The sequence below is a fragment of the Balaenoptera physalus genome (assembly GCF_965194825.1).
Source record: "Balaenoptera physalus genome assembly, chromosome: 1".
Lineage (NCBI taxonomy): Eukaryota > Metazoa > Chordata > Mammalia > Artiodactyla > Balaenopteridae > Balaenoptera > Balaenoptera physalus.
In genome coordinates this window covers 94215541-94242351 of record NC_138882.1, presented here as the reverse complement: position 1 = coordinate 94242351, position 26811 = coordinate 94215541, and the positions used below count along the sequence as shown (strand labels likewise).

Genomic DNA, 26811 nt, shown 5'->3' with positions numbered 1-26811 from the left:
ACACTTCTGCCGCCAAATATGGGTGGGCAGGAGTGTGTGTGTGTGTGGAGTGGGGGAGGTTCCCACATCAAGCCGTTCTGCCACACCGGCTGGGTGTCCCTGCAGTTCAGTTCAATTCTGACACCATCTACCTGGAGTTAGCGTCAGATCCCACAGGTTAGGGTTCAGTCCCACAGGACCGCCCCGCCACCCCCTTCAGACACCAATCACACGTTCAGGCTGCTTCCCGTGCTTCTGATCAACTGACTATAAATCAGAGGGTCCTATGGCCTCCTCCTTCAGTTAGATTAATTTGCTAGGGCAGCTCACAGAACTCAAGAAAACATTTTACTTACTAGATCACTGGTTTATTATACAAAGATATAACTCAGGAATAGCCAGATGGCAGAGATGCACAGGGCAAGGTACGGAAGGATGGAAGGGACACAGAGCTTCCATGCCCTCTCTGAGCTGACCACCCTCCCAGCACCTGCACATGTTCACTAATCCAGAAGCTCTCCAAACCCCTTCCCTTTGAATTTTTATGGCGGCCTCATTACGAAGGCATGATTTATTAACCCACTGGCTGTAGCCAGTTGTTTCAACCTCCAGTCACTCTCCTCTACCCAGAGGCCTAGAGGGTAGGGCTGAAATCCCAGCCCTCTATTCACACGGTTGGTTCCCCTGACAACCAGCCCCCATCTAAGGGGCTTTCCAAAAGTCACCTCATTAATATAAGCTCAGGGTGGTTGCAAGGGGCTTGTTATAAATAACAAAAGACGCCCATTTTACCTTTATTGCTCTGAAGCTTTTCCAGGACCTGGGAAAAAATCTAAATATTATAAAAAAATGATATCCCTGTGGTTCTTGCATAGGAAATTATGAGGATTTCAGGAGCTGTGTTCCAGGAACAATGGATAAAAACCAAATATATGTTGCTTATTATAAATTACAATATCACACTCATAATTGGAATCATACAATATTTTCCCTTTTTGTCTGCTTATTTCACTTAGCGTAAGGTCAAGGTTCATTCATGTTGTAGCTTTCCAGAATTTTCATTCCTTTTTAAGGCTGTATAATATTCCATTAGATGTATATACCACATTTTGTTTATCCATTCATCAATGAATGGACATTTGGGTTCCTTACACCTTTTGGGTATTGTGACTAATGCTGCTATGAACCTTAGTGTACAAAATCTGTGAATCCCTGCTTTCAGTTCTTTTGTGTATATACTCTGAAGTGGAATCACTGGATCATAGGGTAATTGTAGGTTCCATTTTTCAAGGAAAGTACTCAAGAGATTTTAAACCCATTAATTTATTGGAGAAAAGGACCATTCATTTTTTGCCTCATATATGTCTTGTAAAATGTTAGGTGTCAGAGAAATGGAAATTAATGGGATACGGCTCCTCCTGTCTAGAAACACAGGGACTTAGGATGAAAGACGTGACCAACAGATGAGTAAGTAAGTAGCTATTACATACTGTGCTCAGTGCTGGAACAAGATGTGTATAGACTATTGTGGGAGCACTTTATAATAATGATTTCTGGGGTTCCTGAAGACAGAAGCTCCTTGGGTGTTGTCCTGGATGGATGTTCTACTGAATTCCAGTTAATAGTGGTAATGCAGTGGAGAAGTTCCAATATTCAAGTTTTTGTTGTTCATTTGGTTTTTTTAATAGCTAACTCCATCCATCCATCTTTTCCGTGACCTCAATGTCTGCCTTTTGTTTTTTTCTTTCTCTAGTGGTTTTTAATTGCCAACAGATCTTACAAAGTGAGTGCAGCAAGCTCTTTTTTCTTCAGTGGTGTGTTTGTGGGAGTTATCTCTTTTGGTCAGCTCTCAGATCGGTTCGGAAGGAAAAAAGTCTATCTCACAGGTAATCTCTTAATGTTCATGGGCTGAATAAGAGGAGTTATTTCCCTAAGGTTCCCAGGGAAATAATAAGGGGACCATTTCCTTAAGGTTCTCAGGGAATTGCCATGTGGACCCAGAACTGATTTTTATTTCACTGGCAAGAGGCTGAGTTGATTCTGGCCAAGCATTTTAAAGTGACTAGCATACCCGAGGAAGGCCAGATATTTGCACTGTAAGCTCTTCATGGTGGTGAATTCTACCATCCCTGGATTCTAATTCATGCCATGTTTCTAAGGAGAACAAAGATTGAGGCAGTCTACTAGATCCATTTCCTTATATCTTGTGTGCTAATTCATTTCAGATGAGCTCTATAGGACTCACCATAGTCCTCTTGACAAGCTGAGTACGAGCTAAGATTTTTCAGTTTCCAGCATTATTGTTAATAATTGAAAACTGCGCATGACAGAAATCAACTTGTAACAAAGAAAACCTCAGTTTTTCTTGATAGTCTTTAAGAGAAACTATTTTAAAAAAATAACATAGCTCAGAAAATTTAAATTCACGAAGATTTATCTTTACAAACTAATGAATATAATACATTACGTTCATCAAATGCTGTTTTGCCTCTGAATTATTGAATAGTGTTCTTCTCTTTCTAGGTTTTGCCCTTGACATCTTATTTGCTATCGCAAATGGGTTTTCCCCCTCGTATGAGTTCTTTGCAATGACTCGCTTCCTGGTGGGCGTGATGAATGGAGGGATGTCGCTGGTGGCCTTTGTCCTGCTGAACGAATGTGTGGGCACCGCCTACTGGGCACTCGCAGGTACTGCTTCAATCCATGCAGACATGGAGATGGGGAACTGCTCCAGACAACTTGATAGGAACCAGTTCAACCATCGAGTCTAAAAATGCACTCGGACTTGAGGTGCTCTATCCAACTATTAGATTTGCTTTCCTGAGTTTGTTCTATATGACCTTGAACGAGTCATCAGTCATTTTATTTGTATTCCTCTCTAGATAGTCTCCCATGGGGCCTGCCTCACAGATGGTGACCTTGCCCCTATCCTCACGGATTGCCTAAGGGCATTCGTTAACTGCTTTTTACCGGTAAAGTGAAAGATAGTGCAGAGGAAATACTAGAAACTCCTTTCTCAGTGCCTTCGTATTGTATTGTATTAAATCCTTGTCTCATAGGCCTTTCTGATTTTTACTGGTCTCTTCAAGTTAATAGTACTCTTGTATTTCTTTAATGATGTTTAAGTTCCAAAATAGAGGCCATATTCTGTATTATTTTTAACTATCCCATCATCTTCTTAAGAACTACACTATAGTCAAATGAATGATTTTAAAAGCTTCCTTGACTTAAAATAATGTCTTAGGAGAACAACTGCACTAAGACTCTACTTTGTGGACTGTAGGTTTGCAGTGAGAACTTTGTTTCGCTTTCCATTCATTTGACAATTACTGAGTGCTATTGATGATCTTGTACTAATATGGGAACAAGTTGACTGTGGGACTGTAGAAACTTGCCTGCCTGAGGATGTGGATGAGACCATGCCAGCTACCATTTGCTGAGCATCTGTTATGTGCCAGGTACCATGCTAGGCATCTGACTCATATCTGTAATATTCCCAGAGCCTACAAGCTAAGAATTTCTACCTTCATTTTACAGATGAGGACACTTCACCTCTGAAAGGAGGGGTGATATGCCCATTTTCACACAACTCATGACTGACAGGGCTAGGATGACGCCAGGCTCATGTTGTCCCACTGTTCCCTGAGCACTCCCCTCTTAGATCTTCAGTGGGTCACCTTATACGAATACTGGTCTGCTTAGCCTATTTTTTTCTCACTTGGTGGTGTTTTCGAAGTTGGTGAGGGCTAACGTATTGAGCTGGAAGACAAAAGCTAAATAAAATAAATTTTGCTCTATTTGTATGTCGACCAAACTGCTGTCCAAGCTGAAGGACACAGAGGGTTGGACAAATTAGAATTAAGGTGGGGAGCAAGAGACACCTGCTCCATCCTAGCAGGACGGGCTTCCTGCCTGTCTCTTAGACGTGGTGCTTTTTTATGACTCACTTTATCTATAGCAGCTTTCAAAGCCTTTAGAGATGGGCTTCTTTTTTCCCTAGCCCAGCTCCTAAGTCAGGATCAGTGAGAAAGTGTCCTCTGAGTCTTCAGTTTGCATTGAGACTTTTAAGGTCACTTTTTCAAGTAGTGGGTTCAGACTTGCTGGGACTTCCCAAGAAATGAGTAATGATGGTGATCACGACCACTCACATTGTCCAGGGAAGACACAAAGGCACCCTCTCCTGGGGTTTTGGTTTTCCTGAGTCTAAAATCTTGCTCAGGGACTTCCCTGGTGGTGCAATGGTTAAGAATCTGCCTGCCAATGCAGGGGACACGGGTTCAATCCCTGATCCAGGAAGATCCCACATGCCACAGAGCAACTAAGCCTGTGCGCCACAACTACTGAGCCTGTGCTCTAGAGCCTGCGAGCCACAACTACTGAGACTGCATGCCACAACTACTGAAGCCTGCGCGCCTAGAGCCCGTGCTCTGCAACAAGAGAAGCCACCGCAATGAGACGCCCGCGCAACCCAACGAAGAGCAGCCCCGCTCACTGCAAGTAGAGAAAGCCTGCAGGCAGCAACAAAGACGCAGTGCAGCCAAAAATAAATAAATAAATAAATAAATTTATTTTTTAAAAATAAATAAATAAATAATTTAAAAATTAAAAAAATTAAATCTTGCTCATGTAGAGCATCATGAGTACATATTTTTCATGTACCCAGCACATTCCTCTATTAAAATATTCACATTTGACTCTAGTTGTTCCATGAAGAAGATGCTCTCTTACAAAACACATATACTACCCCCACCCTACCCAATTCTCTAGGACTATTCCTGTCCTGTTGCATATTTTGGGTAAAAAGAAAGACCTCCTGGTCTCTTGCTTCCTTGCCATTCGGCCTAAAGACAGTGAAAAGATTGCTCTTAAAACGCATTTACCTTCCATTCTTGTCCTTGAAGCTGAGTTAAGATGAGGCTATTAAAATTTCTATAGCAAAGGGAAAAGGGAGAAAGGAAAAAAACCTGCAACAGTGGTATCAGATGGTTGCCAAATTCAATGTGAAATTCAGAAGGAGCTTGAGAGAGTTCCCTGAAGGCCAGTGCACTTGACCTGCACCAGGACAGAAGTAAGATTCTGATGCCCCTGGAACTCTTTTGTGAGGAGCTTCCTTCATCCCTCTCCCATGAGCCGAGTCTTCCCCAGAATTTTGTCCTTGGCCTTTCTTTCTAAGCTGTTTTCTCTCCAGCACAATTTTATACACTCCTATGGCTTCAGATACGCTCATGAACTGCAAGAAACTGGGAAAAAAACCTAAAAGGTTAGCAATAGGGGATTAGTTGGAAGTAGCCTAATTGTTTAGCAGTTTAAAAAGATTTTGAAAAATTGTGCTTGATTACAAAATATTTGCAGTATGTATAAAATACTATGTAAAGTACGTATAAAAAAATATAAGTACAAACTGAAAACATCCATTTTTTGACCAATTTTCAGTGTATTGTTTAACAAGAATGAGGATAATTGATTGAAAATTATTGAGAGTAGAAAAAATAAAATACTAAAGCTATGAAAAATGTCATATTAATATATTTATTATTTATTTTTCTTATATAAATATAACAAAAGGAATTGATGTTCCTTGTAAAAAAAATCAAGAACATATAGAAGTGAAATATAAATAATACATATAGTCCTACCCATGTAAAGACCACCACTGTAAACATATTGCTGTGTATCCTAGAGCTTCTCCTTTGCATATCTGTTCTACAACATTCATTTATTAAAAAGACCCTGCCATGTACCAGACACTGCCTTTATAGACACTTGTGATAAAAGGGTGAACATGGCAGGCCAGGGTGGGGGAAGGTCCTTGCTCTTATGGAGCTTATGTTTTAATCAGGAGAGACATAACCAATATGAGGTAATTTCAGAAAATTTTAAATGCAATGAAGAAAATTAAACAGGGTAATAGACTAGGCAGTAAGTGCAGGGGACAGATAGTTAGAGAAAACCGAGAAGTAGGTGTTTGATCAAAGATGTGAATGATGAGGGAGGCCTGGGCATCTGAGATTCTGAGAGAACATTCCAGTCAGATGGAATGGCAAGGACCAAGGCCCTGAGGTAGGAATGAGCTGCTCTGAGGACCTGAAAAGAGGCAGTGCAGAGAGGCAGGGGGAGGTTGGGATGAGATCAGGTTGGAGGCGCAGAATGATATAGGGCCCATGATAGGCCAAATGAGGAATTTTGGTGTTTTTTTCACTCACAGTGCAGTGAGTAGCCAGTGAGTGAATTAAAGAGAGGAACAATGGGATCTTGTATACAGAAAGATTACTCTGGTAGGCGTGTGAAGAATCGATTATAGAAGAACAAGAGTAGAAATTGAGGGGTCATTCAGGAGGCTGGTGCGGTTGGCCCCATGCAACCCAGAGGCAGCTTAGACCAGGTGGGAGTAGTGGAGGAGGAGGAAAGAGGGTGCATTTGAGCTGGATTTGGTGGGAACGTGACCTGTTAAAGAACCAGCAGAAAAGGCAAGAGCAAGAGGAATCAAGGGGACTTCATGGCTTGTGCTTGAAAACTGGAGGGATCACTGGAGACATTTACAAAAACGAAGTCATCACTATACACTATTTTCTAACCTGCTGAAATTTGGCTTTTACTAGTGCGAACTGAGTGGGAGTAGCAGACATGAAATTAATTTAAAATAAGCAGAAAAGAAATCTGAAAAATAGGCATAAATACCCAAAGGCCCATAAACAGTTATACAACCACCTATGGTTCTCCAGAATTACAATGTGCAAAAGTGGTGATTTGAAGTGTTCTTTTTTTTTCTAATTAAATTTTTTAACCAAATGACCTAGAGCCTTACCACACCTGTATCTCCTCACCTTATCCCTGTTGTCATTTCGGGACATACATGTGCAGCTTCTTGCTGGATATTAGATACAAATGTCTACTGGCACCTCAAATTAAACATATTGCTTTCTTTTACCTAAAATCTCCATCCTCTTCTGGGACCTCTCTCTATAGGAACGTCATCATTTTATTTAAAGCCATTAAACTAGAACCTTTGAATCATTTCCTCCTATCCATTATATCCAGTTGATACCAAGTCTTTCTGAGACAGAGTTTCAACTGTGATGAGCTTAGGTATAAAGGGAAATCATTTGGTTAACACAACCAAACCACAGGAGAGACAGGCCCTTGCGATACCTGGAACCCGGAAGTCAGATGCATCTCATTTCTGTTTCCCATCATCTCTGAGAAGCTTCCTCTGCTCAGTCAGGGATGGGGTCCAGCAGCTCTCAGGTTTCACCACCATGTCCAGTATTTAAAATCCTTGGTAGGAGCTCTGATGGTCCCAGCAAGAGGCCCATGACTGGCAGCCCTGACTTGAACCACAGGGGTAAAGTATGGGGAGGTCATCTCTCTGAAAAAGGGAAAGTGTTCTTGGAATTAGAAAGGAGTGCTAGGTAGACAGTATTTTATAATTATTGATAGAGGAGACTAGGTAGAGGAGGCTTCCAGATGGCTTTTTGGGGGAGGTTAATAGATATAAGGGACTATACCCATTTTAACAGTAGGACGATATAACGTCCTCACATTTGTACCACATGCATTGTTTCATTTGAAACCAACAACTACCCTTTGGAGTAGATATTATTATTTCTCTTTCCTTGATAAGGAAACTGAGGCTCAGAGACATTTAGTGATTTGCCTAAAGTCACACAGCAGCATGTGGCAGAACTGGGGTCTGAACTTGGTCCTCTGAAGTGGTCCCATCCTGTGGTCTCTCGTCTTTTTGCCTACATTGTTGTCAGTGGACACTGAGTACTCAGGACTGTTCTGAGCAATGACAGAAAGCCTTGTTCTTGGAAACCAGGTGCTATTCAGTGCACTGTAATGAACCTGTAATAGCTATTGATTATCTTAAGTTTCCAGGGAAATCACAGGGAATGGAAGTTCGCATTCCCTTACTTAGTGGACCACATGCTCTGATTGGTTTTCTGAGCACACTGAACTTGCTGTCACAGCAGCTTTCCCTTCTGCGTCCCCCTTTTCCTCACTAGGGCAGACAGCATACGAGGCATTGTTTTTGTTATAGGTTAATAATCTATGAACAAGAATAAAAGAAACATTTGTCTTACAGGATTGCTATAGAAAATTCTTGTAACAAGTCCTATTGCTGTGGGATGCCCACAGGAGCCTGCCTTTCCCCAGAAGGGTGGTGACGGGGAGGGGAACGGTACAGAGTGCAGGCTCTCCAGTCAGACAGACCAGGGACAGACAGCCTCCTGTCTGGGCCACACACAGCCCTGTGTCCTTAGGCAGTGGCACCTAACTTCTCTGAGCTCTATGGCTGTATATGGCTAATAATGGTACCTGCATTATAGGACAATGTATGGATAAGGCTTAATACTCGATAAATAGTAGCTATTACATAAACAAATAGCGATAGATTTAACTACTACTAATAGTAGCAGGTACAGAAAGTATGTCAGAGGTATAGAATTTGCAAGTATATTGGGCAAGGCAGTGGGTTTGTACCCATTCAGCATTTATTTCAAAAACCATAGGATCCTTAACAGCCCCATAGTTGATGATTTTTCTATCAGTGTGCTGACAAAAATTCATGCTTCATAAAACTTATATTCTACTTGGGATAGACAGACAAGAAACAAATATAACTGATGGTGATATATATGATGGTGATAAATTAAGTGGGGAAGGGCAATAGGGGAATTGGGGAGTAGGTTGTGATTTAAGATAAGGATTTCAGGGACAGCCCCTGTGATAAAGATACAGTCCCAGCACTGTCACAGTCTCATGACCTAAAAACCTTCCCACCATGTAGCAAACAATATTTCCAAGCCTCAGCCACAAGTTCAGGTGGATGTCAGTACAACATCAATGCAGAAAGCACTTGGGCAGGCCCTTAAAATTCATCTTGACCACATGTGGTTTGTATTTTTCATCTGTCCTTCCTTCTTTTCCACTGATTTCCTGGCCTCTCTTCTAGTTTTTTTTTTTTTTTTTTAAATGGTACCTCATTTTTTTTTTTTAATTAATTAATTTATTTATTTATTTTTGGCTGTGTTGGGTCTTCGTTTCTGTGCGAGGGCTTCCTCCAGTTGCGGCGAGCGGGGGCCACTGTTCATCGCGGTGCGCGGGCCTCTTACTGTTGCGGCCTCTCCCTTTGAGGAGCACAGGCTCCAGACGCACAGGCTCAGTAGTTGTGGCTCACGGGCCTAGCCGCTCCACGGCATGTGGGATCTTCCCGGACCGGGGCACGAACCCGTGTCCCCTGCATTGGCAGGCGGACTCTCAACCACTGCGCCACCAGGGAAGCCCCCTCTCTTCTAGTTTTATCATCTGATCCTCCATATTTGTGTAGGTTTTTCTTCCTGCTGACATCTCACAAGGAAGGGATTGACTCCGTGACCTGGGTTGGAAATGGGGCTGCAGATGGTCCTTTCCCCGGTAACAGGTCTCTTTTCCTGAATTAGGGTCGATCGGTGGCCTCTTCTTCGCAGTCGGCATCGCCCAGTATGCCCTGTTGGGATACTTCATCCGCTCCTGGAGAACCCTAGCCATTCTGGTTAACCTGCAGGGAACAGTGGTCTTTCTCTTATCTTTGTAAGTAGTTTTTCCTCTTAGACTTTTAATTTAATAAGCAGAAGGAATGTCTTAAGAGGATGCGGGTCAATGAGCGACGTTATTCCCTTTCAGGAGTTTGCCTGAACTGACTTTGGTGAAGAACTAAATTCCGCAAGCGCTCCAATGCTTGGCAGCTCCCGGGAAGAGAGATGCTTAATTAATTCAGAATGCAGGTATCCCTTGTTTAAAGTAACCTCTCAGTAGAGTGCATTTTAACCTTCATATTGCCAGTGGAGGGTACCAATTTCTTTTTTAACCTAATGCTTCAGGCTTAAAGATCTTCAGGCTTGGTCAGATCACATGCTAGGGGTGCGACTGAGGTATGATATTATAGAGCAATCTGTGCATATTGAATATATAGGGACACCTCTTCATCCCACGGATGAGTATAATTTCAGGGCCTCTACATGTGGACATGGGAAGATACTCAGATATGGGAGAAATCCTTAGAATGCATGGACTCAAAGCAGTAAAAGGGTGATACCCTGGTCAGGGCAGGGTTCTACAAAACACTCATCCAGAGTATCACACCATGGTCCTCTAAAGGCTGTAAGATGAGCCGCCAACTTAGGCCTATTTCACCAGAAGTTTTATTGTGCTTCTGAAAGGTTTTCTCCCCTCAGGTATCAGACCTCTAATTTTAATCATTAAAATCTTTGAGATAAATACAGTTTTCAGCCAATGGTACCAGCTTTCTTCTGTGAAGTGAGAGATACCCGTAATAGAATTTTCACTCAGCGATTTGATATAGTAATTCTTTATTCAAGTTCTACTAACTGAGATTTGGTGGGAATTGACCTGAAATCTGTTTTCATTCTCTCTTTGAAAGTAAGAGGATTGTTAAGTACAAAAATGAATATAGTAGAAATAGTTAACGTATATTTAGAAAGGCAAGATTTATGAAATGCATTTAGTTATGTGAAAGAGAGTGACATAATTTTATTAGAAAGGAAAACAAACCATATTTTATGCGCTTGTGTATTGTAAATTTTTGGAATAAATGGGTTCCTAGTATAGTTCCTTGAATTAATAAGCATTCATGTAAATATCAGTAGATCAACGAATTTTCTTTTTAAATATTTAATAAGTCGCATACTCCTTAATCAGGCTGGCTTTCATCTCTCCTTCAATAGCAGAGTGACTTCACTGGATGATCCGAGCCATTTGCTTTTCCTTTTCAGAATGTTTAGTCTGTTTGTTACTGCTTAGTGCTAGGTGGGGACGTTGACTCACTGGGAAATTAATTCAGGTCATGAAAAATAGAAAACAGAGAAAAGAGCATGTAAAATCACAATATATGTGTGTTCCATCAGGCCTAGAAAGTAAAGCTTGCTGCAGTCGGCCTCCAGTTTCCCTCCCATCTCATCTCACACACGCTGCTCCAGGCACACTAAGCTGCTCTCTGTTCCAGTTTGCAGCTTAGGCTTGTCTGCCTCCGTGTCTCCTACTCAGTGCTATTGCCGGCTCCTTCAACGCCCTTCTCCCCATCCCTCTTCTTTCTTAGTTAATAGCGTTCCCAGTTTGCTCAAATGCCACCCCCTCCGCACTTTTCCAGGTCAGACCTCCAGTTATTCGCTTTCTTTTCTTAATTCTGCAGCACTAAACCGGCACCCTTCAAGTGGCCCCTTATTTCTGCCTCACCCGGAGCCTGTCCTCTTTATAAAGCAGGAACTCTCTGATAGCACAGGCTCTTTGCTCAGCTGCATTTCCCCCCAGCTCCAGAGCTCTGGGCCTTCCTCCACACAGTAGATGCCTCGTATCCATTGGGCAGATGTTGGCACAAAAAAACCTTTGGAATTAGCCTGCGTTAGCCATCAGCAACATCAGAAAAAGTCATGTTATTTTAGAGACATACCTTGTTTGTTTTACTAGAGACATTATTACTTAGCTTAAAAACTCCTTACTTTCACAGTACTTGAATTTGGATAGTTTTACTTTAGAAACCAGTGCCCCCTTAATTTACAAAGGTTTTCCACCTTTCAAGAAATTCACAGGACATTTTTTGAGCAGAGGCCTCGTTGTTAAATTAGCACGGTAGCTTCTAAAGGAGAGCACAGTGTTATGTAGCAGGCAGCATGTTCAAGGGCCTGCTGTTTCTTTTAAAAACATGTCTTACTGTTTCGCATGTGCAATCAGCGTGTGTTAGAACTCATATTCCCAAATCTGTCCACTGGCAGCTAGGTGAGGCTTCGTTACTGAGAAGCTTATAGGCTTCTCGAAATGTGGAGAAATATCAGGTCCTAAGTTTCCATAATCCAGATAAACCCTTTCCCAAGTAGAGATCGTTTTATTAACTCAGAGTCAAATTTCCAAAGCCTGAGTATCTCTCAAATATCATCGTTAAACATGATTTATATAGTTTTAAAAGTAATTTTTATTGCTATAAACAATTCTGAAAACACAGAGAAGCTTAATAGGAAGGGGAAAAGTGACTTAAGTTATCCAAAGATAATAATGACTTCCTATATTTTGACTATTTCCTTGTGGGTCCTTTTTCACTCCTCTTAGCGCTTCTCAGCTTTAATTTTTATTATCATAGACTTTCTAGCATTTCACTTATATTTCTATCCCAAGTATACTCTCTATATTCACCCCACTAGTCTTATATTCTTTTTATTTATTTATAGACTTGATCAGGTAGTTTTACATAGGTACCTCATATATGGGCTGGTGGACAGGGCCAGTGGATCCAGTGATGATCGGCAGACATAACTTCCAACAAAACAATATTTTACTTGATTATTTACTTGTGTGTTAGTAACAATCATCAGATAGCAGTGAAGAAGTAAATAAAAGAATTTTTCAGGATGTTGTAGAGGCCTTTGTTCCTGCTTTTGTTGACAACCAAATGTTGTACATGAATAATCTCTCCCCAGTAGCAGAACTCCTGGGAAAATGCCTGCTTTTTTGTTTCCGTGTCTTTCCTCTCAGCACTGATTACATTGCTCTGTACAAAATGAAAGTGTTCAGTAAATGGTTATTGATGAACTGGCTGTCCATGAAGTTCCAAATCCTGCCGTGTTTGTTGCCAATTCACTCTCCTTACTGAAAGGCATGGGGAGTTCTGAAAGGCACCTTAAATAACCTTTTTTAGTATTATTCATACAAGTTTCATTTTAGGAAAATAATATCAAATTAGATCAAAATGTACTTGATGTTGTGTTTTGTAAACAAGGCTTCCATGTTCCTGCCACCCTTTGGTTTTTGAAAAGTCCTCTAAAAGTATGCAGAACTGTGAAGAGGAGAAAAGATACATAATATCTAAGTCTTGAAACTGTTGAAAGATATCAGTGGCAATAGAAATGTTCAATACTTTGTAGCTATAGTAAGAAGTAACTGTTGTTTTGGAACTGGAGAAGTTAACCAGAAAATAAACTTTTATTCTTGAAGGTCTTAGAGGATCACGAAATATCCTCAGGACATATTAAAGTGAATGTCTTAGCTGATTGGAGTATTTTAAAGCTTTAAAGCTCAAAAGTAGCTAAGATGTGATAAACCCTTTTTCATTTTTATGTGTAGTCTTAAACTACCTTTTAAATAACATATCACTGTGTTAAAAACACTTAAAAATTCTTTTCTGATGGATAATAGAGATTTTAATCTTCTTTGTGAGGCTTTTTCAGAACTTTAAAAACCCACTCTACAGTATTATTCTAACAACACTTGGCTATGATTTAGAGCCATATCTCTGACACATGCTTTCTGAAGAATTAGTACTGTAAACTTAACTTGCCATTCATATATTAAAATTTACTTAAAAGTAAACGCATACTGTTTACTTTTTTACTGCCATTTTGAGAGAGTGTTTTTGGTTTCCATTCGTAAAGGAGGCCATCATTTAATGATGGCAGCTGTTGACAGTAGCCCTCTCTCTCTTCCACGTGTCGTTGGGAGAGTCAAGCTTTAGACCTAACGTGGAATCCGGTTGTGGTTTGGGGACCACGTACGGCGTGGGTGATTTGTCTCCTTCTGGTGCACGTGTACCTATACGAATATACTGCCTTTGATGACATCTCTTTCAGATTCATTCCTGAATCACCTCGTTGGTTATACTCCCAGGGTCGACTGCGTGAGGCTGAAGCCGCCCTGCACCTCATCGCCAAGAGGAACCGCCAGCTCAAGTGTACCTTCTCACTAACACACCCGGCCAACAGGAGCTGTAAGGAGACGGGAAGTTTCCTGGACCTGTTCCGCTACCGGGTCCTCTTGGGGCATACTCTGACCCTGATGTTCATCTGGTAATTCTGTCTAAGGGCTCTTCTGTTGATCTGCAATTCAGGTTATTGATAATCAGTTATTTCTTCAGGGTTACAGAAAATTTCACTCACCTGTGCTTTCTCAGCATCCTCCCCTTCAAGGAGGAAATGATGGTGCCTGGCGGCAGGTTTACTGAACTTGTAGAAGTAGGTGTCAGAAGCACATCTTTGCTTATGAGGTATTTAATGTAAATTTTTAAGTCCCCCTTCCCCACTCCAAAAAAAGGAAAGCAAGGAAGCACACCAGAGACAGAAGACTTTCTAAGGAGGACTTGGAGCCACCTCCCCTTGGTTTTGGCCTCAGGCACTTAGATAGCACATTCTAATTGCAATGCCCTATACTGCATTTTGTGCGGCCTCCCACTCGCTCACTCAGCAGGTGGGCTGAACGTTATGCCTCGTGGGAATGAGATCCTTGGAGTGTGAGGTGACAGCCTCAAAGCCACATGTGCAAGTCGGTGAATGAACGGATTAGTACTCTCTGAACCTGATTTTCTAGTTTGGCTGATTCTGACCTACCCTCAAAAATGTTCTCAGCATTAATGTAAATTGTACTGAATGGTTCAAGATTGTGCCATTTAAAGAATTAAATTGTGGAAAGGGGAGCAATGGATGGTTCATACATAGAATTTGTGGAGTACCATGGGTTTTAATATTATTCATTCCGTTAAAGTGCCATAACTGTAATTTGGTCCAGGATTGGACACGAATATCATATTTACTGGCCTAGAGGACTGTTGTGCTATGGTTTGCCTGTATTTGGCAAGAAGCCTGCATAGAAACCTACATTTTTCACTTGGGAAAAGAGGAGAGTCATTTTATATGAAATTAATCGTATATGTAAAGCTAAAAAGAACAGTATATTGAGAATAAGAAGCTGCCAAGATAGTTTTCTATATCTTGATTCTCTTTTCCCACCCAACCAAACCCTGGCTACCACCTGTATGGTTAGGGGCCAGGTCACATCAGCTGCCACCGTCCCCACTGAGCCAGCCTAGTGCTGGAATATCACAGATGCATAAGAAATGTTGAATGAAGGACACAAGTTTGGAAGCACGGAGATTAAGGGAGCCTTTATTATTTATTTATTTATTTAAAATTTTTATTGGAGTATAGTTGATCTACAATGTTGTGTTAGTTTCAGGTGTACAGCAAAGTGAATCAGTCACATGTATACATATATAAACTCTTTTTTAGATTTTTTTCCCATATAGGCCATTACAGAGTATTGAGTAGAGTTCCCTGTGCTATACAGTTAGGTCCTTATTAGTTATCTGTTTTATATATAGTAATGTGTATGTGTCAATCACAATCTCCAATTTATCCCTCTCCCCGCCTTGCCCCCAGTAACCATAAGTTTATTTTCTATATTTGTAACTGTTTTTCTGTTTTGTAGATAAGTTCATTTGTACCCTTTTTTTTTAAGATTCCTCATATAAGCGACATCATGATATTTATCTTTCTCTGTCTGACTCACTTCACTCAGTATGACAATCTCTAGGTCCATCCATGTTGCTGCAAATGGCATTGTTTCATGCTTTTTTAAAGCCAAACCTGACAATACAGCGTAGGAGCTACTAATTTGAGGTTCCACCAATTGTACAGGAAATCCTTACAAAGTATGTTCAGGTACTTAAGGTTCCATAAAACTGCATTTGCATGTCAAGTAGACAGTCAGTCAAACCCTCTGCCTTGAAGGAAGTATCTCCTTTCTTAGGGATTATTTACTTCTTGTTTTTAAGTTTTTGTTTTTTCCAGGAATATTAACTTTTGGGTTCTGGCCTTCAGGGGATAAAAAACAGACAGACAGAAAAACAAACAAACTAGACTTAGAGCCAGGGAGAATGTTCATGTTTATTTTATGTCTGACACGGCCAAAGGAGCTGTTCTCAAATAAACTTCTTCCCCCGGGCTCAGAATGTTAAAATACACGATAACAGAGACGGTGTCATTCCACATACTGCCGTTCTTTTTGAAGATGCTATAAAATTCTAAAATCTTCTCTGTGGATCTGTCATTGAAGAAAACCTTAACTGGGGAGTAAAATTATACCTCTGTGCTTAACATCTGTTCCTTTGGTTATTTCCCACAGTAGTGCCTTTTTAAATAGTTCTTTGGTGCCCTAAATATACTGTTAAATATTACGCAAGCATTTTAAATTTTGTTTGGGGCACATAAACAGGATTGAAATGATTTGAATAGCTGTAATTATGCATCCCAACGACCAACTCTACCAGCAAAGAAATCTGCAAATGGAGTCTGAGACCATAGGCCTTCCTTGCCCACGTTCTCCCCATTTTCTCTCACCACCAGCTGGCAACTAAATCCCTCTAGTGTCTTGAACTGGCTCTGTTTATTTGTGCCATACTTGCTACCTTCACAACTTAGTTTAAATATGTATGTGTGTTTCCATTGCTGGAATACTTCACTGGGATTTCTATTTTTTTTTTTTAATTAATTAATTTATTTATTTTTGGCTGTGTTGGGTCTTCGTTTCTGTGAGGGCTTTCTCTAGTTGCGGCAAGCGGGGGCCACTCTTCATCGCGATGCGTGGGCCTCTCACTATAGTGGCCTCTCTTGTTGCGGAGCACAGGCTCCAGACGCGCAGGCTCAGTAGTTGTGGCTCACGGGCCTAGTTGCTCCGCGGCATGTGGGATCTTCCCAGACCAGGGCTCGAACCCGTGTCCCCTGCATTAGCAGGCAGATTCTCAACCACTGCGCCACCAGGGAAGCCCCAGGATTTCTATTTTAAATGCAGAATAGATACACACTAACACATACAACACATTAGGAATAGCGTTATGTAAAGGGGGGGGTCTCTACTGCAGATGGGAAGGATTTTTTAAGTACTTCAGGAAAATATTTTAAATTGTCTAGCCTGCTGCTTACAGGCAAAGTGCTCGGGGACGGGGAAAACAGACAATTCAGTGTCACCTTGCATCCTTACCCGTGATGTCCCAGCTATGACTCTGCTCAGCATCCTCAGTATATGAATGACAGCTCCACCCAGGAAGAAGTAATGGGAAGTAGCTGCTGCCTGGGCTAATTTGCCAGAGAGGGATGAGTCACTAAGCAGGCCAGCTTCAGGGGTCCGTCTTCCCTCCCCATCCCTCTCCTTGGTTCCTGTGGCCCATTCTTAATAGCCCAGGGCATTTGGCCCATTTTGCTGTTTTGGCAGAGACGGAGAGAAAGCTTTCCCTTTCCTGTTGGTCTCATCATAGCTGCAGCTCATTGGACTTTTTCTAAGGAAAAGAGAAGCAAATGGGAATTGCCTCATAATAAACACTTGTCAAAATGAATTGTAAAAACATAAAAACTAATGAACTTCCGAAGCCCGTCTTTTACTATTTGTATAGAAATTTATAGTTTACAGAGGGGGAAAAGGAGGGGGTGTGGGATGAATTGGGAGATTGGGATTGACATATGTACACTATTGATCTCTGTATAAAATAGATAATTGATGAGAACCTACTGTATAGCACAGGGAACTCTACTCAATGCTCTGTGGTGACCTAAATGGGAAGGAAATCCAAATGAGAGGCGATATATGTATACGTATAGTTGATTCCCTTTGCTGTACAGCAGAAACTAACACAACGTTGTAAAGCAAAACTATACTGCAATAAAAATTAATTAAAAAAAAAAGCCTAGTCAGGGTTTATTTTTGTTCTCTTCTAGTTTGTTTTATTTTTAATACTGCAATTTCCTAGGCACAAAAGGTTTTGCTTTCTGTGGTTTCAGTTACCCAAGGTCAATTGCAGTCTGAAAATATTAAACGGAAAATTCCAGAAAGAAACAACTCATAAGTTTTAAATTGCATGCCATTCTGAGTAGCGTAATGAAATCTCGCACCCTCCCGCTGCATCCCACTTGGGACCTGAATCATCCCTTTGTCCAACATATCCTGCCCATTAGCCACTTAATCACTGTCCTTCTTATCAGATCGACTATCCGGTATCGCAGTGCTTGTGTTCAAGTCACCCTCATTTTACTTAATAATGGCCCCAAAGCACGAGAGTAGTCATGCCAGCAATTCGGATGTTCTCTTACTGGGCCTAATTTATAAATTAAACCTTATCATAGGTGTATGGCTAGGAAAAAACATAGTATATATAGGGTTCGGTACTATCTGAGGTGTCAGACATCCACTGGGAGTCTTGGAACGTATCCCCAGCAGATAAGCGGGGGCTACTTTAGTCCCTTCACTCTGGAAGAAGTTCTTATTATTCCCCAACCTGGAGTTTCAGGATGGCCCTTGCTCCAGCGTAGCTCCTGGGCTGCGGGACGTGGGCTCTGTGCCTGGCACAATGCCTGCCTCCTAGGAGGCGCCCCCTCAGTGTTTCGGCGGTGGCGTGCAGAAATAGATGCAGGGCTTTGCTCATCCTAGAGGAGCCTGCCTCTACCATGGCCCTCGTCTTCTCTTTCCTGTTCTGGGCGTCTATAGCATATGCACCTGCTGAATGCCAGGAGGGGTTGAGAACCTGGTCAGGGGTTATAGAGTCCCTGTCACCCTGGCCTGCAGGCCACCCGCTGGCAACCCAGGCACTTATCAACATCTGTTCTCAACACCATCCTCTGTTGGCTTTCTCTCTGGGAGTTCTTTTCTAGAGTCATTTCGATAATATCACAATTGCCTAGGGCAAGTGTTCAATAAGCTGTTGAATTATATACAGTAAGAATAGAGTCACTGTCTTCATTTAAATGCAGAAAAGTGTGATGAAAGCACAAGCGATGTCTCCTCTGTCAGGAGCTGGCCACACATTTGCTTTATAGAGCATCTGGATGTAGCTCAAATCATTTCCAAGGCCCCTTTTTTATTTTGCCCTAGTATAGAAATTATATTAGGATAGAAAGCTTAGTGGGAGAGTCAGGCTTAGTGCTTGAGCCAGATGGCATTATTGAACCAAGATTTGAATCTTCTGGTAAATTCTTATCGGCTTTTTCATTGTCTTTCTTGTCTTTCACCCCCAATTGCAGGTTTGTGTGCAGCTTGGTGTATTATGGCCTAACTCTGAGTGCAGGTGATCTAGGTGGAAATATTTATGCCAACTTGGCCCTGTCTGGCCTCATAGAGATTCCATCTTACCCTATCTGCATCTACTTGATTAACCAAAAATGGTGAGTATGGGTGGATATGAAGTGCACCACGTTGAGGACACACACACACTAACATACATAAATATCTAAGTATTATTGTCTTTGTCCATATGCAGGATCTGCTAAGTACTCCATGGTGATTAGAATTCTTTTCAGACCAAACACAGTGAGAATTCATTTTTTAGTGTGTTATTTCTTGGGCTTCAAGTTTATGAGTTATTATGTAGGTTTTTTTAATTGAACTATAGTTGATTCACCATGTTGTGTTAGTTTCTGGTATACAGCAAAATGATTCAGTTATACATATACATATTCTTTTTCATAATCTCTTCCATTATAGTTTATTACAAGATACTGAATATAGTTCCCTGTGCTGTACAGTAGGACCTTGTTGTTTATCTATTTTATCTACAGTAGTTTGTATCTGCTAATCCCAAACTCCTAATTTATCCCTCCCTGCCCTTCCCCTTTGGTAACCATACGTTTGTTTTCTATGTCTGTGAGTCTGTTTCTGTTCTGTAGTTAAGTTCATTTGTGTCATATTTTAGATTCCACGTATAAGTGATATGATATTTGTCTTTCTCTGTCTGACTTACTCAGTGTGATAGTCCATTCATGTTGCTGCAAATGGCATCATTTCATTCTTTTTTATGACCGAGTAATATTCCATCATATATATATATACCACATCTTCTTTATCCATTCATCTGTTGATGGGCATCTAGGTTGCTTCCGTGTCTTGGCTATTGTAAATAGTGCTGCTGTGAACACTGAGGTGCGTGTATATTTTCGAATTAGAGTTTTCTCCAGATATATGCCCAGGAGTCGGATTACTGGATCATATTGTAGCTCTATTTTTAGTTTTTTTAAGGAACCTCCATACTGTTTTCCATAGTGGTTGCACCAATTTACATTCCCACCAACAGCGTAGGAGGGTTCCCTTTTCCTCACACCCTCTCCAGCATATATTGTTTGTAGACTTTTTGATGATGGCCATTCTGACCAGTATGAAGTGATGCCTCATTGTAGTTTTGATTTGCATTTCTCTAATAATTAGTGATGTTGAGCATCTTTTCACGTGCTTATTGGCCATCTGTACGTCTTCTTTGGAGAAATGTCTATTTAGGTCTTCATAGGTTTTTTAATCCAATATTAAGACATTACCACCCAACAGTTTTTGAGCAGTCTGTGTGTGATTTGTTCGTCCCAACATGTGGGAATATTGACTCGACATAGGTAGAGCTCCATGACCCAATCACTATCATTTAGAAGCTCTCACACAAGACAAAGAGCTGGAGGAATGAAAAGACTTTTCTTTCCTCTTAAGATCCCCTGGACTTTGTTGAGAGGAAGAAGAGATCCTGCTTTTGCTGTCCATTGTCAGTGGGCACAGTTTTGAAATGTTTTTTAAAAGTTCTTTTATAGAGCACCCTTTCCTCAGCTTTCTCAGATTCCTTCTGTTACTGAACCCCTGATCAGGGCAACTGAAAATTGTGAGCTAGGAATCAGTTGGATTTTGCCATTTCTCATTCTCCAGAAATCATCATTTTTACCAAAAACAGCACTCCTTTAGCATTGCACTGGGTGCTGTCGTCATGGATATTGCGGTCAGCGCATTTTAGAGGGCAGTTTTGGATTCTGTTCAGTTGCAGGGCTTTTCTCAGGGGGGTGGTCCCAGTTGCCTCTGCTGACCCCTCTGTTAGTGACTGAGTGTGCCGTCATCATGGTCCAAGGGCTGAGTCAGGCAGAGTGTTCAGAAATCTGTTGCCACCATCCCCGGTGTGCTTCCTGTTACAGGTTCCTATGCACCCCTCTGATGACCACGGACAGTGTTACAAGGACACAGTCGATGGGGGTGTGTGTCCTAGGTGTCTTTGCATCCCTAGTGCCTGGCTAGAATGATGCCTGTCACTTGAAAGGCATGCAATACTGACTGTTAAATTAAGCACAATAACCTGGAGACCTGAGTCCTTCCCTGTCTCCCAGCCCTCCACACCAGAGTCAGGATTAAAATCTGAAGCAGAGGGAAGGAACACCACCTTGGGGATCAGGCAGACCTGCGTCCAAATCTAGTCTTAGCCTCGTGTTAGTTTTATGACTTTGAGAAGTTAACCTTGCTAAACCTCCATGTAGTTATCCTTAAACCAGGGATTATAAAATTCCCCTGGAAAAATTGTTACAAAAATTACAATAACACTGAAGCTCCTGACAGAGGACCTAGCGCATTGCCGGCTCCTAGTAAAGGAAGGCCTATTAATGTTCATATCTTTCTTCTAAGTCTAGAGCTCTTATTTGAAAATTATTTCTCCCAAGAAAGTGTGCAATAAATTTCACTGAATTCTGACATACTAACAAGAGTTTCTTTCTGTTTGTCTTTTTAAGAGAGAGAGAGGTGTGTTTAAAATTTTAACTGCTTAAGATACCAGTAACCAGAAAATGAAATGAGCTGGAAGACTCCATTCTCCATGTCTCAGTGTTATTCTCTAGAAGATAGAGAATATAACAGCATATGCCTTACAGGTTTATTATTAGCTTTAAGTAAGATAACATAGAAAGCATTTCAACACAGAAAGTGCCTGAAACATAGTAAGCACTCACAGAAATAGATAGAATGATTCCCTATTCTTTTCCTGCACACATGATTTAAACCCGCCATCCAGCAAGTTTTCCTTGGCTTTGTGATGGTTACTTATTTTATGTCCTGGTCAATCACATGTGCCACCCACTCCTTAAGAAAAGATGAACATATAATGAAAGTGAGGACATTTAAAAAGGAAGGTTAGGGGGATGAAGCAGATGAATGTATAAGATTCTCAAGGGAAACGTGAATTTCTTTGTATTATTTAGGTTTGGCCGGAAGCGGACATTAGCAGCATTTCTGTGCCTAGGAGGACTGGCTTGTCTTATTGTCATGTTTCTTCCAGAAAAGAAAGGTATGCCTTTCCAATTTCTACATGAGGGTTTTGAATAGCACTTTTATTACAATGAATCTCAATATAGTGGAGCGATCACCATATGCCGTGCTTCATTTCTGTGACTGCATATTATTTAGCAATGGTGTGGGGTATAATGGACCAGATTCTTTCCATTGCCTAAACTATTCTCCGGGTGAATAATGTGCTTAGAGGTGCACTATTAATTCTTTCAGGCGATTAAGCTACCATCTGGGGTGTCTGGACTGCAGTACTGGTGATGTTGGAGTTGTTTATTTGATGATGATGTGGGCCATTTAGTTCTGCACAGAAGGAGACTCTGTCCAAGGCTGCAGATTGCCCTCCTCATTCCAGCCAGTCACGAGACTGGAGGTGAGAGGCACTGGTTCTCCACGGTGGCTTCAGCACCCCTCATTGTCTCCATCAATACTCCCAAGGCACCCTGATAATAACAACAGCACAATAAGAATAATAGTCACTGTTGGTGCCGATTGACCTTCTCTCATTCTTATAGAAAGTGTGAATAAAACATCCTTAGGAAACTTGCTATTTTTATATTTGTAGCTTTGCTGTGTAAACACAGCTTTAAAAAAAGGTCCCTTTGGCATCCATATCTAACATGGCTTCTGCCCCTCTATAGAAATTCTATAGATAGTACTGGTCCTCAACCTCTTTTCCGCACTAGCACACCTGAGACATGCCCTCTATTACATCAAAAACTGTGGTTGTAGCAGTGATTTTCAACCATAAGAAGTGGGTCATAACAAACTCTCTGCTGCTAGGGAATAGGGTACAATGAAAGCCCTGTTTTGGGGACTTTTGGATTTTGATAGGGTTCCACCATGGCGCTTGTTCTTCAGGTGGGAATCATTGTGAAATGGTTTAACATAAATTTTTGTTTTTTGGCTGCACCGTGCGGCCTGTGGGATCTTAGTTCCCCGACCGGGGATTGAACCCGGGCCCCAGCAGTCAAAGCTCCCGAGTCCTAACCACTGGACCACCAGGGAAGTCCCTAACATAAAGTTTTGATAACGACTAGAAATGCAGCTGACGAATTCATTTCCCGTCGGAGCACACCACGTATTAAGTGCTCCTTTGGTGATCGCTTCTCCTTAAGGGTCAGGTGTACCAGCATCTCACTGAAGACTCCAAGGCCACGTGTCCTAGTTATGCAGCCCTCCAGTACACCTGCTGTGCTGCTAGCTGCCACCTGGAGTTCTGTGCCTTAAATCCAGAGCACTGTTGGTTCATTAGTTAGGATTTTACTCAATATTTAGAACAGCCTTGGGGACTTCCCTGGTGGCGCAGTGGTTAAGAATCCGCCTGCCAATTCAGGGGGCACGGGTTCGAGCCCTGGTCCGGGAAGATCCCATGTGCCACGGAGCAACTAAGCTCGTGCACCACAACTACTGATCCTGTGCTGTAGAGCCCACGAGCCACAACTGCTGAGCCTGTGTGCCTAGAGCCCGTGCTCCGCAGCAAGAGAAGCCACCACAATGAGAAGCCAGCGCACCACAACGAAGAGTAGCCCCCGCTCACCGCAACTAGAGAAAGCCCGCGTGCAGCAATGAAGACCCAACACAACCCAAAATAAATAAATTAATTAATTTTTTAAAAAAAGAACAGCCTTACAGTGATTTTCATGGAATCCTGGAAACTAGAGAATTCAGTAAATTTGCCATCGAGGCTTCCCTGGTGCTGCAGCACTTGTAAACCGCATGCACAGCTCCTCTCCTTGGACACACATGGGCACAGTGGCATTCAGCATTGGCCGCCTAGCATGGTGGGTACTGCCCAATGAAGAGTGTACTATATGTTTTTTTTACTATAGGCCATACTTATACAGACATGTATATATATTTATATAAGATCTACCTATCCTAGGATGGAACGTTTTAGGGAAAATAAAATGAGAGGCCAAAAAAAAAAAGAGGTAACACTTCCAGTTGGGAGCCAAGATTGTAACCTGAGAGTAGCCAGGATCTACCTGTCAGTAACCATGTTTTCAATAAATACTTTTCCATGTACAAAAAAAAAAAAAAATGTCTCAGTTTTAAGAAAGTTGTTACCTGTGCTAGTGCCAGCAAAACGAGAAACTCCTCAGCTCTTGCCCTGCCGTGGGCTTGTAGAACTAAGTGCCCAGTTCTGTTTGTCTGGGACAAGACATTAATGGGCTTCAAATCACTGCAACTTTCAGTTCAGCAGATTCTGTTTCTCATAGACAACGTAGAAATTCAGTTGTTTTCTACCTGTTATATCCAGCGGTCTATTTATTACTCTATAGAGAGAAACTTTTCCTTGTTACTCTAAATGCCCCTGTAAGCTGTCACACCTCGGCAAGCCAGGCCGATTCATATCTTTCCTCGCTCCCACATATCTGTACTCCAGGTAACCCACACCCTGGGCCTCTGCACACAGCCCTTTCCACACAAACCCAAAGGGAAAGCAGATTCGTGGTCTCCCGTCTAGACCGGTCACCACACTGTGCTCACTTCCAGTCTGTCCTAAGAGAGCAGCTGAGCCCCTCGTGGATCATGCCCTTGGTGGAGACTGAGTTACAAACACAGCACATCTGTCTTACACACCCACAGATGCGCCCCCCGAACAGGATTCCTGTCATACTTAGAAAAGTGGATGTAGTCTATCTTTGAAGATTTCCAGAGAAAGAAGTTCCATAATGTTCCTTAGCAAGTAGTTTCTATTTTTAATAGCCACGCAAAGGTTAGAATGAGCCTCTTCCACTACAGCTGAGCCCGTTTCCTTTCATTTTATTCATCACTAGAGATAGAGAACAGATGGTCACCCCTTTTCTGCATAATCCTTTCTCCCTTTGCAGGGAGTCATCTAGCTATTCCTGAATCTTCGCTACTTTGAGCTAAAAGTATTTATTCTTTAAACTTTCTTTGAACCTTTCATATTTACTCTTCAAAACATTTTGGATGCTTTCTTTTAAATCTCAATTTTTTCAAAGTGCCGAGGTTTAGGCTACCTGTTGTGAAAGTTCTGATAAATGTATATTAAGAAAGAGACCTAGCAGTTTGAAAACGTCTGTTACCATCTTATGTGAGCTTGGTGACCACTCATTTTCTCGCTGCTTTTTATGCTCATTTGCCCTCACTTTTTCCCACCAAACATGCATTTGCTGTCTCTGTCAACTCAGGTGGCCCTCTGCCTACCAACTCTTTTTTAACATCTACGTATGACTGTGATACCCAGTGTCCGAGGCACAGACATAGGTATACCTCTATAAGAGACAGCCAGTAAGCTAGAAAATAGATTGCGTGGCATTCCTTAGCCCATGGTTGATAATTATTGGACAGAAGTGTCCTATTCAGTACATATTTGCACCCTGGTTGGCCTCCAAGTAAATGTTCTCCCCTGAGGGCAGTGTTACCAAGTGGCCACTAATTTCTTCCACAGATTGGTCCTCATACATTTTACCTGATCTCTATCCTTGCTTAAAGGGTCCTAATTAAGCTGTAATACTGGCGCCCATTTATTTTCTTTTAATATTTATTTTATTTATTATTTATTTGGTTGTGCCGGGTCTTAGTTGCGGCAGGCGGGCTCCTTAGTTGTGGCATGAGAACTCTTAGTTCCGACATGCATGTGGGATCTAGTTCCCTGACCAGGGATTGAACCTGGGCCCCCTGCATTGGGAGCGTGGAGTCTTAACCACAGTGCCACCAGGGAAATCCCCTGGTGACCACTTATTAAATGTTAACTGTGTGCTGGGTTTTCTTCATACATAGAGGTATTACCTCTTATCCTCATTTCCTAAGGAAACTAAAGCTCAGGTAGGTCAAGCAACTTGTCCAAGGTTGCACAGCAAGTAAGCAGCACACCTGGGATTCAGATCCCACATCTCTCTGACTCTAAAATCAGTGCTCTTTTGGGAATGCTTATTTGTCCTCTTAGAGTTTTAGGACCAAAGTATTCATTGCACATGGTAAAGCCATAGCCTTAGAGAATTAATGCTGCCTGACTAGGACCCATTCTTAACTCTTCAATGGGCAGGCCTGATGGGAATTGGCCAGAGTTCAAGAACCTGGCTTGTCAGGGTGGCACTGGGTAAGGAGGTTGGCAAGGAGGTTTCTGGCAGGTATGATCCTGCCAGAGAATCTGAATACTGGGACGTCACAGCACATGACTAGATAAACAGTTTCACAGTTGAAGGGAGTGTCCTCAGACTCAACTCTAGTAGAACCTTTATCTCTCATTGCTTTGTTCAACCTCGGCCTGCCCGTTCTTTATTCATTTGACTTCTCTAGGGCCTGCTATGTACAGGGTACTATTTATAAATATGACCTGGTTCCTGGCCTCAAAGAGCTTATAATCTAGTGAGGAAAATGAATGATTCATAAAAACAGAAACAAAAACAATAACAACAGAGGGTGCCATATGAGAATTGACAACAGAATGCTATAGGAACTTTAATTTTAACAGGCTATGATAGTAATGGAGACCAGCTAACCTCCTGTTTTAAACAACTATAAAACCAGACAAAATATAAGAAACACTGATTTTCAGACATTGGACAACAGGTTGCAGAGCACAGAAGTGATCCCTGAGAGAAATGAAGCAAGATGTGCCCTAAGAGTGCCCTAGCTCAGGTCTCCAGGCCTCAGTGCACAAAGGGACACCCAGCAAATCCTGGTGCTCTTACCAAATTGATAAGACAGATAGTAAAGCTTGGGAAGGCCAATATGGGTAGAATTTCCTGGGCAAACTACTGGAGAGGAGTAAGATATATAGAGGAATATATAGAGGAAGAATTCTAGAGATCTGCAGAAGATCTCTGAGCCCTTGGCTGCTTACTGATCTGGGCATGCATTTGAGGAAGCTACTGAGGCTGGGGAGGTGGCCACCAGAAAGGAACAAGTGAAACAATTCTTGGAACCTAGGGCCATGCCTGGTTCGTGTTGCCTTTAGCCAGACGTGGAGCACTGGGT

At 41.8% G+C, this 26811-nt stretch overlaps 1 protein-coding gene across 9 annotated transcripts in view; it reads left to right on the top strand.

Moving 5' to 3' along the window:
- The window catches only part of SLC22A15 (solute carrier family 22 member 15), a 129682-nt gene that overhangs the window by 46906 nt on the left and 55965 nt on the right, over positions 1–26811 (top strand). For all 9 annotated transcript variants that reach the window (XR_014262696.1, XR_014262697.1, XR_014262698.1 and 6 more), the window contains exons 3-8: positions 1733–1865; positions 2503–2667; positions 9423–9552; positions 13596–13811; positions 18807–18947; positions 21774–21859. Coding sequence is in view for 3 of the 9 variants with exons in the window: in XM_082458731.1 (XP_082314857.1) it covers positions 1733–1865; positions 2503–2667; positions 9423–9552; positions 13596–13811; positions 18807–18947; positions 21774–21859 (871 nt within the window). In the remaining 6 variants the exon portion in view is untranslated. The remainder of the gene's footprint in view (positions 1–1732; positions 1866–2502; positions 2668–9422; positions 9553–13595; positions 13812–18806; positions 18948–21773; positions 21860–26811) is intronic.